This window comes from Trichechus manatus, unplaced genomic scaffold, assembly GCF_000243295.1.
Source record: "Trichechus manatus latirostris isolate Lorelei unplaced genomic scaffold, TriManLat1.0 scaffold00044, whole genome shotgun sequence".
Lineage (NCBI taxonomy): Eukaryota > Metazoa > Chordata > Mammalia > Sirenia > Trichechidae > Trichechus > Trichechus manatus.
This window is the reverse complement of record NW_004443980.1, coordinates 15,195,065-15,213,971: the sequence shown is the minus strand read 5'-3', so window position 1 is coordinate 15,213,971 and position 18,907 is coordinate 15,195,065. Positions and strand designations below refer to the sequence as shown.

General features: G+C 35.2%; 1 protein-coding gene across 1 annotated transcript in view; it reads right to left on the bottom strand.

The window, feature by feature from the left end:
• Positions 1–18,907, bottom strand: part of SUGT1 (SGT1 homolog, MIS12 kinetochore complex assembly cochaperone) — a 78,401-nt gene that overhangs the window by 21,630 nt on the left and 37,864 nt on the right. The window contains exons 8-12 of the mRNA XM_023731653.1: positions 18,166–18,200; positions 16,229–16,325; positions 15,155–15,262; positions 5,562–5,652; positions 2,174–2,355 (exon numbers count right to left, since the gene is read on the bottom strand). Coding sequence (XP_023587421.1) covers positions 2,174–2,355; positions 5,562–5,652; positions 15,155–15,262; positions 16,229–16,325; positions 18,166–18,200 — 513 coding nt within the window. The remainder of the gene's footprint in view (positions 1–2,173; positions 2,356–5,561; positions 5,653–15,154; positions 15,263–16,228; positions 16,326–18,165; positions 18,201–18,907) is intronic.

Here is an 18,907-nt window from a genome sequence, read left to right as displayed (position 1 = left end):
AAGAACAAAGGGCAACTATGGCAATTACCATAACACAGGCAATCTTGCAACAACAGCACTGACGAACAATAATTTATAAAGGGATACATAAGTAGACAGATATGCTAAAGAGGTGTAGGAGGATGTAAGGGAGCACACCTACCTGCAGATACAGGTTAGGTTGTGGCATCTCTACATACATGTTTGTATTGTTATATGTATACTAACTTAGACAACAGAACACACAAAGTGCACAGTCATGAAAACTTCTTATGCACAATCAAACATCTACTGGGACAAAGATAATAGGCTTGAAGGCTAAAGACCATACACTTGGGGAACATCTATGTCAACTGGCATAGTGCATAAAAACAATGTTCTACAACCTACATTGATGAGTAGTGTCTGGAGTCTTAAAATCTTGCAAGCGGCCAACTAAAACACAACTAGTGGTCTCTTCCCATCCAGAGTAAAGGAGAGTGAAGAAAACCAAAGACTCAAGGGAGCAATTAGTCCAAAGGACTAACAGACCACAAGCACCACAACCTACATGACCCTGAGACCAGAATAACTAGATGGTGCCTGGCTATCGTTACCAACCACTCTGACTGGGATCACACCAGAGGGTCCTGGACAGAGTGCGAAAAAATTGTAGAACAAAAAATCAAATTCATAAAAAAAGACCAAACTTATTGGCCTAAAAGAGACTAGAGGAACCCCCAAGACTATGGCCCTAGGACGCCCCTCTGACTTGGACCTGCAGCCATTCCCAGAAACCACCTTCCAAGTCAAGCAACAGACAGGCCTAGAAAATAAATACCACCACCCGAAAATAATGTGCTCCGCAGAACAGTTACACGAGACCAAACGGACAACAGTTGCCCAGAAGTAGAGATGGGAGGGCAGGAAGGGGTAGGAAAACCAGATGAAAGGAAATGGGGAACCCAGGGCGGAAACGGGGTGAGTGATGACAGTGTGGGGATTGCAGTCAACGTCATGGAACACTTAGTATACAATTTGTGGAATGAGAAACTAACTTGCTCAGTAAACTTTCACCTGTAACACAATAAAATTTTTTTTTAAAAAGGAGAAAAATCCTTGCGGGAATGGAAATGTTCTATATCTTACCTATGTGTTAATATCATGGTTGTGATATTGTACTACAGTTTTGCACGATGTTACCATTGGGAAAAAACAGGTAAAGGATACAAGGGATGTCTCTATGAAAAGTACAATCATGACCAGTTACCACATTATTTTACATATGTGGAATATCTGAGCCTCAATCACACTTATTAACCATTACTTTTAATTATTATATATTAATTTTAACTTTCTACTTTAAATATACTGAGTGCCCTGGTGGCACAGTGGTCAAGGCGCTCGACTGCTACCCAAAAGGTCATCAGTCTGCAACCACCAGTGGCTCCGCAGGAGAAAGATGTGGCAGTCTGCTTCTGTAGAGACTTACAGCCTTGGAAACCCTATGGGGTTGCTATGATTTGATTTTTTAGGGGGGAGTTACTTTAAATATAAATGCCTTGGAAAAAAGGCAGTGACATTTCCAGAGCTACTGGTAAAAAAAAACTTACATCTTCAAGCAAAATAATCTACATTGTTCTACAGTGATGACCTGTCACTAAAATCTAAGAACCTAAAGTCCAATTCAGGCCATATTTATGCTGCCCCGGCAAAAAGCCTGAATTTTCCTAATCAACAGATAAATTATTAACAAACCAATGAATAATTAACGTGCACCTTCTACTTGTCAAACGCTTCTGGAGGTTTCCCTCTATATTTTCATCTCTGGAATTGAAACTATGATTCTACGAGATAAATACTGGTTGGAAATTCATTCAGCTACTGTGATAAATCCAACTGGGGTAACTCCACATCACCCACTGTAACCTTGGTATTTCTTAGCCTTCCAAGTTCTAACTCCGTTAATAAATATTTATTTGGAGTAAACCACTTGTTTCTCATAACGTCCACAATATGCAGTCACAAGCCTCCAACTTCCTCAATAATTATTCCAAGCTTAGAGCAAGAAGAAATGTTCAGACAAAGCCTATTCCAAAAGGTCTCCCAGCTATAGTGCATGCAATTTGGTCTCAATTACCTATTTATCATTCTTACTTTTAAAACTTCTGAAATTTACTGCCACAATGTTTGAAAAAAAAGTTTATGTTCTTACAAATGATTTGTTCATGGCACGTTTCACTTCATCAGAACCATCTGAATAGATCTGTTGAAACAATTTATTTAAAGCTGCATCTCCCTCCAACTTTTCATTCTTTTCTTCTTCTTTGATCTCACCAACCAATTTATCCCAGTTTCTTGTATAATGAGATGATGATGGATATAAGTTCTTCACATCTGTGAAATAAGAAGGCAAAAGTGATTAATCAACATGTTTTGATCATGTTAAGGATATGTAACCTTTGTAGTCATGGTGTATAGAACATCTTAGCAAATACTTTAGGTCACTGAATTTCATGTTTGTAAAAGTGTCTTTCTGATATATACATCAATAACTAGATTTACACTAGTAAAAATGGAATCAGCACAATGTAAAATCTGGGAACTACTTCTGAGCAAAAAAATTCAATGAAGGATAAACTTATGGTACAGTATGCAAAATTAAAGACAGATCCATCACATTAATAATAGGAGAAAATGGGCAAAACGGTGAGAGGTATATGGGTGCTTTTAAACTTACAGAAAGGCTGCAAAGATATTACAAACTATTCTAAAAATAAAAACTTTGTTTTTTAAAAAAAGATGCTTCATTTAGAATTTTCTCTTGTAAACAGGATTTTAACGGATGTTTAAAATGTGACTTTTTCTCAGGTACTCAAGTATCTTTTCAGACTAGAAATACACTGAAAATATAAATCATCATCCATGTCACTTGACAGTGAATTAAGACTACATCCTCTCCCCACATTAAAAATATAAGATTACTTCAATAGGAGATATCAGAAATCTTTGAATGTTGAAAAATACTACTTGATCGAGTGCAATGCATATTTAGAAAATAATAGTACTTGCAGGGCATACTGGAGTAAATGGAGGTTCACTGCAGCCACAGAGGTTAGTGGTTCAGTGGCTCAGGGCACCTCCAAGGCTGCCCCGAAGACCAAGACAATCAAGATCTTGGCAAGAAAGTCATATAAGTAATTAAAAAATAACTAGCTGACCTAGTAACTATAGCAGCTCTGTTCAATGACAATTATAATGGAAGCCACAAATGTGAGCCACATATGTAATTTAAGATTTTCCAGTAGCCACATTAATAAAACAAGTAAAATTTGTTTTAATAATATATTTTATTAAACTTAATACATCCAAAATAATACCTTTTCTACATGAGATAAACATAAAAATATTAAGATATTTTACATCCTTTTTTTCATACTAAGTCTTTGTAATCTGGCATTACATTTTACACTTACAGCATATTTTAATTTGAACTAGTTACATTTCAAGTGTTCAAAAGGGTCATGGAACTAGTGGTCACTATATTTGAAAGTGCATCTATAGAGCTTTTTAAAAACCTGATTCCAAGTTTCCTAACTAGTCTATTAGGACATAATCCTAATCTAAATGTCCCTCCTCCAATACTGCCTGCCTCTCTATATCCCTTTCCTCAAAATAGCTGAGAAACTACTAATGGTTAATTCTGTTTTTCCATCCTTTCTCTTCACCTGTAAGCCGACTAGCCCCTTGTCCATCCCCCTTCAAAAAGAAACAAAAAACTCTGTTCAGAGCAAGTATACTGTTTAAAACTCTATCCATCTTCCTTCTACCACTAATCATCTCTATCTCTATACATTTTCACTAGTTACCAGATAAACAAACAAAAATACATGCCATGGTAAATTCAAAATATAGGAAACATAGATTTAATTAATCCTAACACTGACTCTCAAGAAAGGTGGGAACAGAGGTTCTAATCTCCATCTTACAGATAAGAAAACCAGCACAGATAGCTTAAGTGAATTGCCCTTATCTGCCGTCTCCAGCTTGCAGTACACAGGAATCTGACAAGCATATTAATTTGTTACAAAAATGTAACAGGACAGGAAGAATAACATCCTGAAGAAGGCTTTGAGTTTAGAAACTTTTTAAACTGTAATACTAAAAAAAAATTTTATATTTAATGTCAGAAAAACCTTAACCCCTGTAGGTGATAGATGATGAACTGCTGAAAAGATGGATAACCTAACTTTTGTGCTCATTCACAATATATCAAATAACTGCAAAGATACTCATGTCAGCAGAGACTGCATCCATTCTTAGAAAATGCAGCGACAAGCAGTATCAAATGGAGTTCACAGAAGAACCAGACCCCTACTCTGAAGACCTAGGTTTTAGTCCCAGACAATGACAACCACTGGGTGATCTTAACCAAGTTGTTTAATCTTTTTGAGCCTGTAAAACAAGAACAATAATACTGGGCTGCCTACTGTTGTTTAGATTAAGTGAGATACTACATTTAAAGTATCTTAAAAAAAAAAAAATGCTTTGAGCTATATATAAACCTCAACCAAAATACCTCTGGGGAGTCAGTCCCAAGAGAGGCAGGTAACATTCTTACTATGTCTTTCAAATAAAATGTGAAGCAGCAGCTTAATTAAATCCTTTAGGTACCAGCCTGAAATACTTCAGTCCTTAAAATTATCTGTTGATGTTATATTTCCTGGTTTTGCTAATTATAATATGGTTAGTTAAGATGTTCTCATTGGGAAAATCTGGGTGAGAGGTACACAAGAACTATTAGTTTTGCAACCTCTAAGTGAATCGGAAATTATTTCAAAATAAAAAGGATAGATAAGTAGACTTATATTTATTGGATAACTCAGTGTTTTCAAAGAAGCTGCCACAAAGATAGTGTTTTCTGTTATAGAAGAATGTAGTCAAAACCTAAAAGTAGCTGAAAACAGTGTTATCTTGTTTCAGTCACCAAATCAGAGCACTAGCTCTAATTTAAAAAAAAAAAAAAAAAAAAAACTCCATTCATTAATGAGGCTATTTCTGTAAAATACAATCTTATAGTTCTGAGAATATCCTACAATTATTCCATTACAAAAAATGTAGCCTACCTGCTCATTGCATATGCTTAAAATTCCATCTTTAAATTAGCAGTATCCAATGTGCTAGATTCCAGGAAATTATAGCAGACAAAATCAGCAGAAGGAACAGAAATGAATGAATAAACGAAGGGTAGGAGGAAGGGGGAAATGTTAGCAGGGAAAACTACTAATTCACTTACAACCCAAAGGGAAGCAACTACGAAAGGTCAACAAACAACCTCCAACTGATGTCATAAACTGACCCAGTAAACAGTAAATCCCAACTCCATCTAGGATTTTGTTGCCATTCATTTTGTATTCATAAGAATTTAAGAAGAATCTTCATTTTTTAAAAAAAGCTACTTTGTATTCATTATACAGCAACCTTATTATACTCAGTGTATCTTATCTTGGAAACATAAATAATGAAAGTAGAACAAATACTCTATGCTATTTAATTTGAACACAATTTATGAATTTAAAGGTCATCAAGGCCAGAAAACAAACCTGCTATGAACTGTTTTGGTTTAGGCACATCTCCTTCCCCCTCTAGCTTTTCCCATCTCACAGCCTCTGGCTTTTTCATTTTAATTTCAATCTGTAGAAAATATCAAATAAAATCCATTACTCAATGTAAAATACACAAAGGAGTTTAAAAACACAACTTTCTTAAGTCACCAAACTTTTGTAAGAATTAAGTGTCCTTGGCATAGTTTCTTTAAATTAAACAAAGCTAAATTTGAAGAACTATGAAACAGTTATCTTTGTTTCTACACTTAAAATTCACCCTTCAAATACAATGCACAGACTAAGCTGCAATTAAGTCTTGAAATCCACGTGTTTTTCTTCTAAAGCAGTGACTACTAAGGGTGATTCTGCCTCCCAGGGGACATCTGGCAAGCCTGGAGACATTAATGGTTGTTACAACTTGGGTGGTGGTAGGGCTGGAGGCGCTATCGACAACTAGTGAGTAGAGGCCAGGGATGCTACTAAACATCCTACAATGCACAGCACAGCAGATCCTCACAACAAAAAAATTACCCAGCCTGAAATGTCAATAATGCCACCACTGAGAAACCCTGTTCTAAACAAACCACTATACTTACATGCACATTAATGTGTTTTAGAATGGAAAGATTTATTTCATTGTATTAAAATACAACTAACGCTAATATTTTTACAATCATTCATTCAACAAATAATTACTGAACACCCACTATGAGCAAAGTATTGCCTTCAGGGGTATGAGGGATTTTTAAAATATTAAAGACAGGTACCTCACCAACTGGAAGTATGTGAGATGCTTGAAGAAAGTTATTCAAGAGACAAATACACCCCCTCATCACTTACTGACATGGTTAGGTTCCAAAGATGAGGCCGTTCTACAAAAATCAGCATTATGCAAAAATGGAGGATGACCACATCACATCACAAAATGGAGGATGATCACATCATTACTTAACTGCCAAATTACATCATTACACAACTGCCAAAACCACTGAGAATCATGGCCCAGCCAACATGGCACAAAACCTTAACTATCACAGTCAGCGTTACTCTCACTTCGTACCTTGGCATTCATTACTGCCAGATGTACGTCGTTAATGTGCAAAATAGTCTGATAATAGATTTTTTTTTATCATTGTCATAAATGCAAATTGTTGGATAAAGATATAGTCGATAGGTAAGGATTAGGCATAAATGTTCTAAGAATGCAGGAGAGATCACATCTGGCTGCAACAGGAAACATTTCAAGGCACCTTGAAGAGCTCGGAGAGGTAGAAGCACTTCCAAGAGTGGGAGTAGGTCTCCAGAGGTAAACGGAACGGCCTACAACTAAAGGGCATAGTGCATCAAGAAGGACAGAGAAGGTCAATTTGTCTCAAGTCTAGGATTTATGTTAGCGTAGTGAAAAATACAGATGGAAATAAAGATAGAAGGCAGACTATGAAGAACTACTGAACGCTAGGCTAATAAGTTCACTTATTAAAATGAAAAACAACATCCTAATAGCATATTTGGAGTCCCTGAGTAGCACAAATGGTTAAGCACTACTTAGCGCTACTAACCGAAAAGCTGGTGATTCCACAGCCACCCAGAGACCCCTCAGAACGTCTGGCAATCTGCTTCCAAAAGTCAAAGCCTGGAAAACCCTATGGAATGCACTTCTACTCTGCACACATGGGGTCGCCATGAGTCAGAATCAACTCAACAGCAACTGCTTTGGTTGTTTTTGGAATAGCCTATCTTATGTTGTCATGGATTGAACTGTGCCCCCAAAAATATGTCAACATGGCTAAGTCATGATTCCCAGTATTGTATGATTGTCTACCATTTTGTCATTTGATGTGATTTCCCTGTGTTGTAAATTCTATCACTATGATGTAGTAAGACGGATGAGTAGCAGTTATATTTGATGAGGTCTACAAGATCAGATAGTGTCTTAAGCCAATCTCTTCTGAGATATAAGAGAAGCAAGCAGAGAGATAGGGGAACCTCATACCACCAAGAAAGCAGTGTCGGGAGCAGAGCATGTCCTTTGGACCTGAGGTTCCTGCGCTGAGAAGCTCCCAGACCAAGAGAAGACTGATGCATCACAAGAACCTTCCTACAGAGCTGACAGATAAGAGAATGCCTTCCCCTGGAGCTGACGCCCTGAATCTGGATTTATAGCCTACTGGACTACGAGAGAATAAACTTCTCTTTGTTAAAGCCATCCACTTGTGGTATTTCTGTTATAGCAGCATTAGATGACTAAGACACTCTCTAATCAAGGCTGGTCCCCTAGAGTTTACCCTTACTCCTAACACCTAGTTAAATAGCACTCATATCTACCTTTTGTTTTCCTTTCTCAAATAATGTTCTCACTCTCATTTTTAGCCTGGCAAAACCTAGCGTTTTTAGTGAAAATATTAACGTAAATATAATTAATAAACATCATTATGCAGATTGAGGATGTAATTAGAATTTTATATTCTAATCCTGTTTTCTACAAGAAGGATCATTACTTTTATAAACAGAAAAAAATATCAAAAGATAGATTTACAAAAAGAGAAGTCTATTCATTATTTGGTCCTTTTATTCCTTTGTATCAAATGAATCATTTAAATTCGTATCCTCTGGTAATCTTTCTACCAACTGCATTTGTAGTGAGAAAACACTTAAAGTTTGCACTTTAAAAGACCTTAACAAGCACCAACATAGAAAAAACCATCAATATTCTCAATCAGATATGAAGTGATGGTATGAGGGAGTGGTGGTCTTAGGAACACAGAGATATAACAAAGGTAATTGTTTTCACAGTAAGGAAAAAAAATGAAGCAAATGTCACTGGGACAGGGCAAAAAGTATAATGCTTTCAACATAACTTTTATGTTTAAATTCTACATAAATAAAAACAAGTATTTTACAAGAGCCTCTAGAATTCCCTGATCTGTGATTAATTTTTATAAAGTAGCACCAATATTTTCTCATCTACAATATTAAGTGAGGTTACTCTGCCTACCGTAAGCTGTCACTACTGGGATATTTATCAAAAGGAGAAACAAATCCAATAGCTGACAATGACACAGCTACAGTTAATGAAAAGGGCTTTAATATCACCCCAAAATTTAAAAATGCATTTGCTCTCTTATTTTTCAACTAATGTGGAAATGAAGGCCTAGAAAGCAGTGTGCAAATCAGCACTATCCTTACTAAACTCAGCCACATGCTGTTTCACCTCATGTTCTTGTACAATGCATTGTCTATAAAAAAGTTCCTTGCTTTACTCGAAGAGCAGCACAAACTAGCACTTGGATCTAACTCAAAGCCACTATAACCTGAAAAGCTGTGCAGAATTATGAACAAAGAGGCCTTTATAAAGCCAAAAAACAAGGCTCTTAATAACAACCAGTTTCAACAGACATGCTGACCTGAACTTCAAATTATACTTAATTCATTAAAATAGCTGCATGTAAAGAACCATTTAAGCAGCTTTTTTAAAAAGGTGGAAAGGGAGGAGTGAAGACAAATTTTCTTGAATTCCTTTTTACACCTACTTCACTTTCAATGCTTTTATATGCTTTTAAAAATGAAGCTTCAAGTCTTGATTCTGGCAAATATTTCTAGAATTACCACTAGTCCAATTTCAAATGTTTATTGCAATCACTAATAAGCCACTCTAATTTCATTTATGCCAAAATACTTTGTACTATCATCCACCTCTAAGGTCTCCTCTGCATGGAAAAGTCTGCTGGGGTTTTTCAATGAAAGGAACTCAACGGATTTGGAAAAGAAGGGAGAAGTCATTATGCCCAGGCAGTAATGGCATCGATGTGGCCTTTGTAGGAAGCGGTTAGCAGGCTCTCCCACTTTCTGCTACAGACTAACAGTGAAGAGATCTTTCCCAAAGACAAGGTAATGGTGGCAGTTCACTGGCAAACTTTTTTTCTGGCTAATTTTTTAGAACCATCTGTTTCAAGGCTGTCAACATCAAACAATCATTCCTCTACCTTCAAATTAAAGTCTTCCTGAGGTTCTCTTACCCAGTTCTTTGCATACTTAATTGCTATATCAAACCCTTTACCCAGTCACAGAGTAGCTTGGTCTTCCTGCCTGAGGCCAGACTAATGTATCTACCTTCTTTATTTTTACACTCAAATTGTTTTATAATCATTTTTAAAAATGTAAAAGATGGATGCAATAAATGGAGGAGGAGGAACTATAAAGTATTCTCCAGAATTCTAACAGCTCCGTTCAAATATTGTACTGAGTGCCTACTCTGAGACTGAGTCCCTGGGTGGTACACACAGTTAACACACTCAGCTGCTAACTGAAAGGCTGAGGTTCGAGTCTACCCAGAGATGCCTTAAAAGAAAGGCCTGGCAATCTACTTCCAAAAAATCAGCCAATGAAACCCTATGGAGCACAGCACTATTCGCACACATATAGGGTTGCCATGAGTCAGAAACTGACTCAGCGGCAACTAGTAACTGGTGCTGAGCCAGGCTCTGTGCTAGTACTTAATGACACTGTACCTGTTCTCTTCTAGAACTGATGAGAAACATTCCCATGAAGAAAAAACTGCAGTATGTGTCATATGTAATGACAGACCTAAGTACCTACTAGAAGATATCTAGTTGCCTAGGAAGAAGTATGCCAAGATGTCATTGGTCACGAGACTGATTATTTTCTCAACTCCCTTATACTTCTCCAAATCTAATGATATGCATTAATGCTTTTACAGCCTGAATAAAAATCTAAACAATCAAGATTTTAAAAAATCATAATCACAGCAGTAATTTATTGAGCACTTATTATACACCCCGTGTGCTAAGTGCTTCACATACATCACCTCCCTTAATACAACAACCCCATAAAAGCAGATTAGCATCCACATCTTAGAGAGGAGGGATCCAAGGCTAAGGGAGATAAAATAACTTGGCAGAAGTTATTTTTTAACTAGAAGCTTTACTGTTTTCTTCAGAAAGAAGCAGGAGTGGAGAACAAGACAAAAAACAATCTGTTGTGGTTTTTAACTAGAATAAAAAGAATCACAAACAAGTGCCACTTGTTGGATATATGACCATGACCATTAAAAATCTCACTGAGCCTCAGTTCCTCCTATACAATGGGAATAACAATAATGCCTATTAAGATTCCCGTGAGGATTAAATGAGACCATGTATCAAATGACGTACTGGATTGGGCAAATTTGCTGCAGAAGATCTCTTTAACGCTTTAAAAAGCAAAGATGTCATTTTGATGACTAAGGTGCATCTGATCCAAGCCAAGGTCTTTTCAGAAGTCTCATATGCATGTGAAAGTTGGATAATGAAAAAAGAAGACAGAAGAATTGGTGGGTTCAAACTGGGGTGGTGGCAAAGAATACTGAATACACTGTGGACTGCCAGAAGAAGGAACAAATCAGTCTTAGAAGAAATACAACCAGAATGTTTCTTAGAAGTGAGGACGGCGAGACTTCAACTCGCTTACTTTGGACATGTCATCAGGAAAGACCAATTGCTAGGAAAACATAACACATCTGATAAAGCAGAGGGCCAAAGAAAACCAGGGAAACCCTCAATGAAATGGACTGACACAACAGTCACAACACTGGACTCAAACCTACCAATGATCATGAAGATGGTGCAGGACTGGGCACAGATTTCATTGTTATACATAAGGTCGCCATGAGTCAGAGCCAACTCGAAGGTAACTAACAACATAACAACATGAAAAGATCATAGCACTGTCTGGCAAATAACCAACAACTAAATGCTATTATCAATATCGTCATCATAATTAGCTAATAAACTTCGGTAAATTACTTAACATCTCTGTGTTCGGTTTCCATACCTGTAAAATGGAGTAAAAACACCTCTATCATACAGTGACTGTGAGGATTGCATAAGATAATACATAGCACCATGCCTGGATATGACAAGAACAGTCAAAAATGTTAGCTACTATGTAACTCTCTCCACAGGCCAAATAATACACGACTGGATAAAAGAGCTGTAGTACATGCACACACTGGAATCCTTTGCTATTGCATATTTAAGGGTATGGAAAAATATCCACAATACATGACTAAGTTTAAAAAGGCAGCCACAGAACAGGATGTGTGGCAGAAGTATTTTCCTCTGAAGATAAATGAAAAGAAGATTCCAATATCTACAAGTGATATACTCCAGTAACTAATTCAATTTAAAAAAAAAATCACCATTACCACCACTGTATCAAAAACAACAACAGAAAACAAATAAAAAACCCATAGTAGCATCATGCCCAGACACCCCCACTCCAGTACATCATCACTGAGATTATTCTATGTATATTAACAACAAGAATTTACTCTAAAACTTCTTAAATTTTAAGTGGTAAATAGGGGACATGGGAACTATTCAGTCTCTAAGGAAAGACAGATGATTTTAATTTTCCAGTCATTCCAGTTAAAAGCCTTCATCTTTTACATTGGTATAACACAGAAAAATTGACTAACAATAGGAATACAAGAACATTTCCAGAAAAGCAAATTTACTCCAAAGGATTTTGAGAATTCTGGTTTTTATTTAAAGGGAATGAATGTTAATATTTAAAATAAGTATTTCACAGCCTAGCTTTTTCTACATTGAACTCAAAATCCCACAATTATGACCAAAGAATGCTGTCATGAAATTAACAAGATGGAACAAAAAAAACCCTAAAGTTTCTTAATAAAGAAAATGGATTAGCAGGTAGACACGAAAGCTGGTAAAAAAGATACTAAAAAAATATGAATTCTAGCTTACAAAATACATATTAGATATTTAATTGTTAAATACGTAGTTAAACACTATATCATTAATTTAAGGGTTTTAACTCTTTGTATTTTCATTGCAAATTATACTTCCACTCAAATTAATAACACTTAACCAATACATTGATATGCAAATATTCATTCAACCTTGAAGGTGGGAAAGACAACAGAATTCTCAAAAGCAAAAAAGAAACAGATGTTTTAAAAACCACACACATTTTATAGAATTTTTCATTTTAAGTAGATTCTCCTAAGCAAAATGCATCCTTTTCTCAATTCACACAAAGGATTCAAGACATGCGAATACACATGAAAGGTAAATTATCTCAGCACTTTTCCTTCTCAGTGTCATCACTAAATAAGCCCCAGGAACCCAGAGAAAGATTTTCAATATTTAACACTGTCTCCCTCTGCTGTATGAAAAAGGAAATGATTCAAAGATTTCATTATTAAGATATAATTAAGAAAAATTATTTCACAATATGTTTACCATAAAATATAGTTTAATGGTATAAGGACAAGAAAAATAATCAACCTTTTTAGAATCCTTTAGAATACAATTCAACATCCCAGTCTTCAATCCAGAACTTAGAAAAACCTAAGCAAAAAAGCACTAGCTTTGGTTGGCAGTTAGAAGTCATGGTATTCCTTCTGGGACAGGCTGAACAATTTAGTACCTATGTGAACTTGGGGAAGGCACTGAAAGTTCATGAACCTCAGTTTTTTTTTGTTTTTTACCTATAAAATTGAGAATGAGATACTTTCCCTGTCAACTTCATAGGACTAATATCAGAATCTAATTTAGACTCATTTACTTATAATTATTACTAAGAAACCACTATGTACAAAGCAGTACGCTAGAGTTGGCAAATTTAGCAAAATCAAAATACAGCAAGGAACATACTCATATTACCTGTAATACAAAGTTAACTGGACATCCTGTATTTCATCTAGCAACCCTAACTGGGGTACACTTAAGGACCCAAATAAGACAATTATTCTCCTCAAAGGACTTACAGAAAAGCCAGGGAAATAAAATGTATATATAAACAACTATTATACAAGGAAGAATAGTAGTTATGAAGCATTTTAAAAAGGGGGGAGGGAACACACACAAAAAAAGGCACTGTGGGAACACAGTAGGGGGAGTAAGGGCTGGTTAGAAGCAACAAGCACCCAGAAGATTAAAAGAATAAAGAATCAAGATATGACATAGTGCTTAGTTAAGAGCCACCATTCTAGCCACAGAGATTTGTGTATTTACCGTAATACTACTCCTCCATACGTAAGTAAATGGGGTGGTTAAATAATACAAATTCATAAGACATTTACCATCTATTCACTCAAACCAGTTTACATTTAAATTACATCAAATGGACATGCATTAACAACCTCTTGATAGAAATACATACAAAAATTCCAAACTCATAATTTTCTGACTCATCTCCCTCCCAAATCTACCTACAGTTTTGCATCTGATTACTTTATCTAAAAATTCTTTTATTAAACAAACTCTATACTATGTGGACGGGGTCAATGACAGACAAAAATCTTGGTAAGACTTCATCCCTTTTCTCTCTCAACTCTCCTAAACAACTGTTAGACATTTCTGCCTCATAACTAAATAGTTTTGTTCTCTGTAATCTTTGGAAAAAAACAAAAAGAAAAGGGCAGATTCTTTTAACTAAATGCAAAATACTACTGCTTCTTTACTTCCTACTTCCTGTGCCAACCCTCTGCAGCTGTCTCTTCTTTCTGCAGGTCCAGTTACCATTCTCCATGACACAGGCCAACCCTGATCCTATTTCCTAACAGGAAAACTCACATGTCCTTACAATTAAACTCAACAGTCAACAGCATAATATGCTGCAAGAAATGTGTACAAAGGAGAAATAGTAATGGAAAAAGTCTACCTATTTGTTCATTCCCACTAACTCATTTATCCTATACCATCACACAATTTTAGAGCTGAAAAGGATTTCAGAGCTCATTTAGCCCATATCCCTCTTAACAGACGCTAAAAATTTAGGGCTACAATCATTTTGTCACTAGTCTAAACTCAGAGGGCAAAGAACTAGAAGAATTTTTCCCAAGAAATTATACTACTGCCTACATATTGACTGATATTTAATATTCCCTGAATTATAATTCTATTCTACCTTTTTCTTTCCTTTTGAAAATATAAAGGACCTGTAAACTATATAGCTACTCAAACTACAATTTATTCATTATTCCCTAATAATAACGTAACCTAAAATTCAGCTTAAAAAAAAAAAGGCAGATGAATCTTCATAGTAGTTTGTATTTTTAACTGTATGAGCAAGGGTGAGAAAAGTATTCGTGTATCAAAACAGACCAAACTTGACCAGTTCATTAGAAGACGACACTATCAGTATCAAATCTTAAAGGGAAGTACATTATTATATCTACCTTTTTAAAAACATCTTTACTGAGAATATATTAATCTTAATAAATACACAAACAAGACTCAACCTAAGTGAATTTTTACACTCCACTGTCCTAGAATTTTTTGGGAAAAAAAAAAAAAAACCTGATACTAAAAAACTATTGCTAACATGATGAACATAATTAATGTCACTGAACTGTACATATGAAGATTGCTGAAATGGCAAATGTTTTGTTACCTATATACTTACAATTAAAAAAAATGAATTATTGCTCTTAGTTAGTTATCTCTTATATTTTTAAAGATATGTGGCTGGAAGGATCCACACTTACTTTTAAGCTTATAATCACACAGGTGTTAGTTCATCAGTGTTATAATATTACTAGAAACAACCCTTTTCAAAAATCTTACCTTTGTTGAAAGTACTTTAAATGTGCTCTGTTCTGGTATTATAGGATGAAGAAGTCTCAGTTTCAAATTGTAATCCTCTCCAGAAGAAAGTTTCACCAAAGCAGACAACTAAAAAAAAAATACCCAAACCCACTGACATCAAGTCAATTCCAACTCACAGTGACCCTACAGGACACAGTAGAACTGCCCTATAGGGTTTTCAAGGAGGGGCTGGTGGATTTGAACTGCTGAGCTTTTTGGTTAGCAGCTGAGCTCTTAACCACTCTGCCACCAGGGCTCCACCCAAGCAATTAATGACCATAAAATTAGCATCATATTTTGTAAATTTATACAATGAAGGTTGAAATACTTAATATAATTACAGACTTTTAATACTGCTGCAGATTATTTTAAACATTTACATGGAATATCACATTAAAGATAAGAACCTCAAAAAAAAAAAAAATCTTATTTTTCATTTGGTATCCTTCACATGGATTCTCATAATGTAATAGCAGAAAACATTTCATAAAACACATATTTGGGATTTAAATCTCAAGGAAACTCACTACAAAAGAACAAAATGATACCACGTATAACAATTATTCATGTGGCAACATACAGTTCTACAACTATCTTAAGTATCATAAGGTTCTCTGCTAAGTGCTAATAAAGTTATTAGAAGTCATACTTATTTAATATGGTTAATCAATTATAAGACATGCATTCAACTCAAAACAAAAAACGAAGGCTTTTTCATGGAGTATACCACACAAGTACAACCAAGTCATATATCTCATTAATGTCAATCAAGCTCTGCTCTGAATACCAAATCTAAAAAAAAAGAAAATAATGACATCTAGCTATAAACCCACGGTATATATATTCTTATCTCAAAACTTAAAATGATTCAAAATGAAAAGCAATGCTTCAGATTTTATTTAGCATTTCCATATAATCTCAGGAAGAAATGGCATATTTTGTTATAGATGATCCTGTTAAAGATAAACTTTTATAGATTATCCTGTAACACAGTATATTTTCAAGTAGTATTTAATCTCAACATTAAAAAAATAGTTCAATGACTATACTGACCTCTTTTTCTGAAAATTCCACACTTACATCATTCTTCTGAACATTCTTTATCATAAGTGTAATGATTACTTGAGATTCTGTTTGATACCAGTCATACCTATTAAAAAAAGAAAGAAACTTAAAACAGAATTAATTTTCTTAAAGTTGTTCCTTTAATGTTTTCTCAAGATAAAAACTACAGTCTCATAAACAAGAGCTCCACTTTGAGGAAAAAACAGCAAAAGCAGCTGTTGATTCACAGAAATAATTTTACAAAACCCATTTTCTATGACCTGTACTAATGGGAGACAGCAGTAAGGTAGATGATGTCCCAAACCTTTCCAGTGGATTTAAATATTTATTACATGACTGCCTGGGCATCTTACCTGTATCTTTAATACTGTCCTGCTTAAACTAATATTAAAGGTAAAATTTATTGTAAACAGTTAATAGTTATCATACAGTATCAGTAAAGTTTTACATTCTCATTTTAGCCTAATACGAAGATGACGTAAACACATCTATCCCCGTTTCACAGATGAGAAAACAAGCTCAGAAAGGTGAAGCAAAGTCTCAGAGCCAGTCAGTGGCAGTACTGCACTGGACCCAGATCAGCCTGCCTCCACACTCCAAGCTCTTTTAACTAAAGCAGGGTGCAAAGAGCCCCAAGCACAGATAGTAGAAGCAAAAGAGCTAAAATTAAAACAATGGATAATTCAAAGTTTAACTCACCATGCAGGCACAGTAAATACAATACCTTCCTGCAATCTCGAGGTGGATGGGAAGACTAGAGTGCCTAGAGATTCCAACCGAGTACCTTTCCCATTGAAAGCTCTAAAAATGTAGGGGATTCTCATATTCAAATTAGACTAGACTGTAAGTTCCACGAGGCAGGGCTGTAACTATCCTACCACTATGATATTCCCAGGGCCAAACATAGTACCTGGTACAAAGCATATTTATTAAACAAAATGTTGAATTATTTTATGCTCCGAACACCATAATTATTATTGATGATCATATGCCCTCCCCTGCTGCTGCCACCAAGCAAGTCAAAATTTGTCTGTTATGTACTTGAGTGTCATCCTGTATCTTCCCCAGAACCAAAATGAATAAATTGTTTTAACATTTCCAAGTCATTTTAGGTGATTATATCAAAAAGCACCTTGATTAAAGAAACGAAATTTAAGTCTCAGTCTCCCTTTGAAATTCAGTGAAGATGCAAAGCTCCAACTCAATGCCCTATGTTTCTTTCTTTCACAGTCCTAACAATATGACTTGGACACATGGCTAATGAAATATTATAAATAAACTCATGTATTTGCTAGATGCTTCCCTGGTGGCGTAGTGGTTAAGTGCAACAGCTGCTAACCAAAAGGTTGGCAGTTCGAATCCACCAGGCCCTCCTTGGAAACTCTATGGGGCAGTTCTAACTTTGTCCTATAGGGTCACTATGAGTCGGAAATCAACTCGACAGCAACAAAGTTTTTGTTTTTTTTTTTTCCTCCTCCATTATAACAGTTGTTGCCCTCAGCAATAATCACTTTCAATTCACACAGAATGTTTCTATGAAACATTCACTCAAAACATAAAAGGCATGGCCAGTGACAATTTTGTTAAGCTTCCTTCTAACTTATTTACCTATGTAATAACATCAGTTTAACTGGGAGAGGCTTTCCTTAATATATGAAAAAGGTGACATTAAATGGAACCAGGTGAAACAACTTTAAAGTTGAGAAGGGATTGGAATGTATGAGTATGAACAATAATACTAATCAAAAACAGTCTTGGAATTAGTTTTTGATAAGGCCATTAACAATTTTAAAAGACAAAACTAAGAAACACTTAAAACGATAGGGTACAAACTTGCTTAATATTAAACTACAGGGTTTTGTTTTTTTCTTTTTCCCCATTAGGTACAGGTATCTATCATATATGGTTTTATGAAAAATACTTACTTGATTTTTGACTGATGAGTCCGCTGGGATAGAGACTGATTTTGGCAAGTTGAATGAGAAAGATTTTTACAAGTTAGTTTTGTAATTGTATATTAAAATACATGTATTATTAATTAACCCAGCCCTATGGCAGCAACTAAAAATAACAACAAATAGTTACTTTGGCATGTAGTAACTACATGAAAACTTCTTTCAAAGACAAAGCAATGGTATTCATAATTGTTCTAAGAATACTAGTCTTTACCAAAATATTAGAATATTCAACATTTTCATAATTTTTATTACTTTTAATTTCAAAAAAATGTTTCTTCTAAAACATTCTAAAGATATGATAAGAAAAGGTTACTCATGTAAAATGTCGAGTTTAAAATTCAGTAACTCCCTAAACTGAAAATAACAGTAACAATTAAAAAACCCTTTATAAGAATATAGGATAAAATAACATTCAGGCTTAACCATAACGTCAAACAGAACTCTGAAAATATATAAAGAAACATTTTCATGGTGCCTTCCTGACAAGGTCTTACTCTATTTATAGCCTCTCTGCAATAAATGCTATCCAATGCGCATCAAAAAACAAAATGACTTCTTGACCAATCCATACTTTTCTGAACTAGATGCATGCCAGTTAAGACTGTACATCTAAATAACTTGTCCTGGGTCTTAGGAGACGTCTAGGTTGTCCCTAAACAAGAAAGGAAGAGATGGGGCTTGAGACAAGGAAATAAGTAAAACTGCTCTA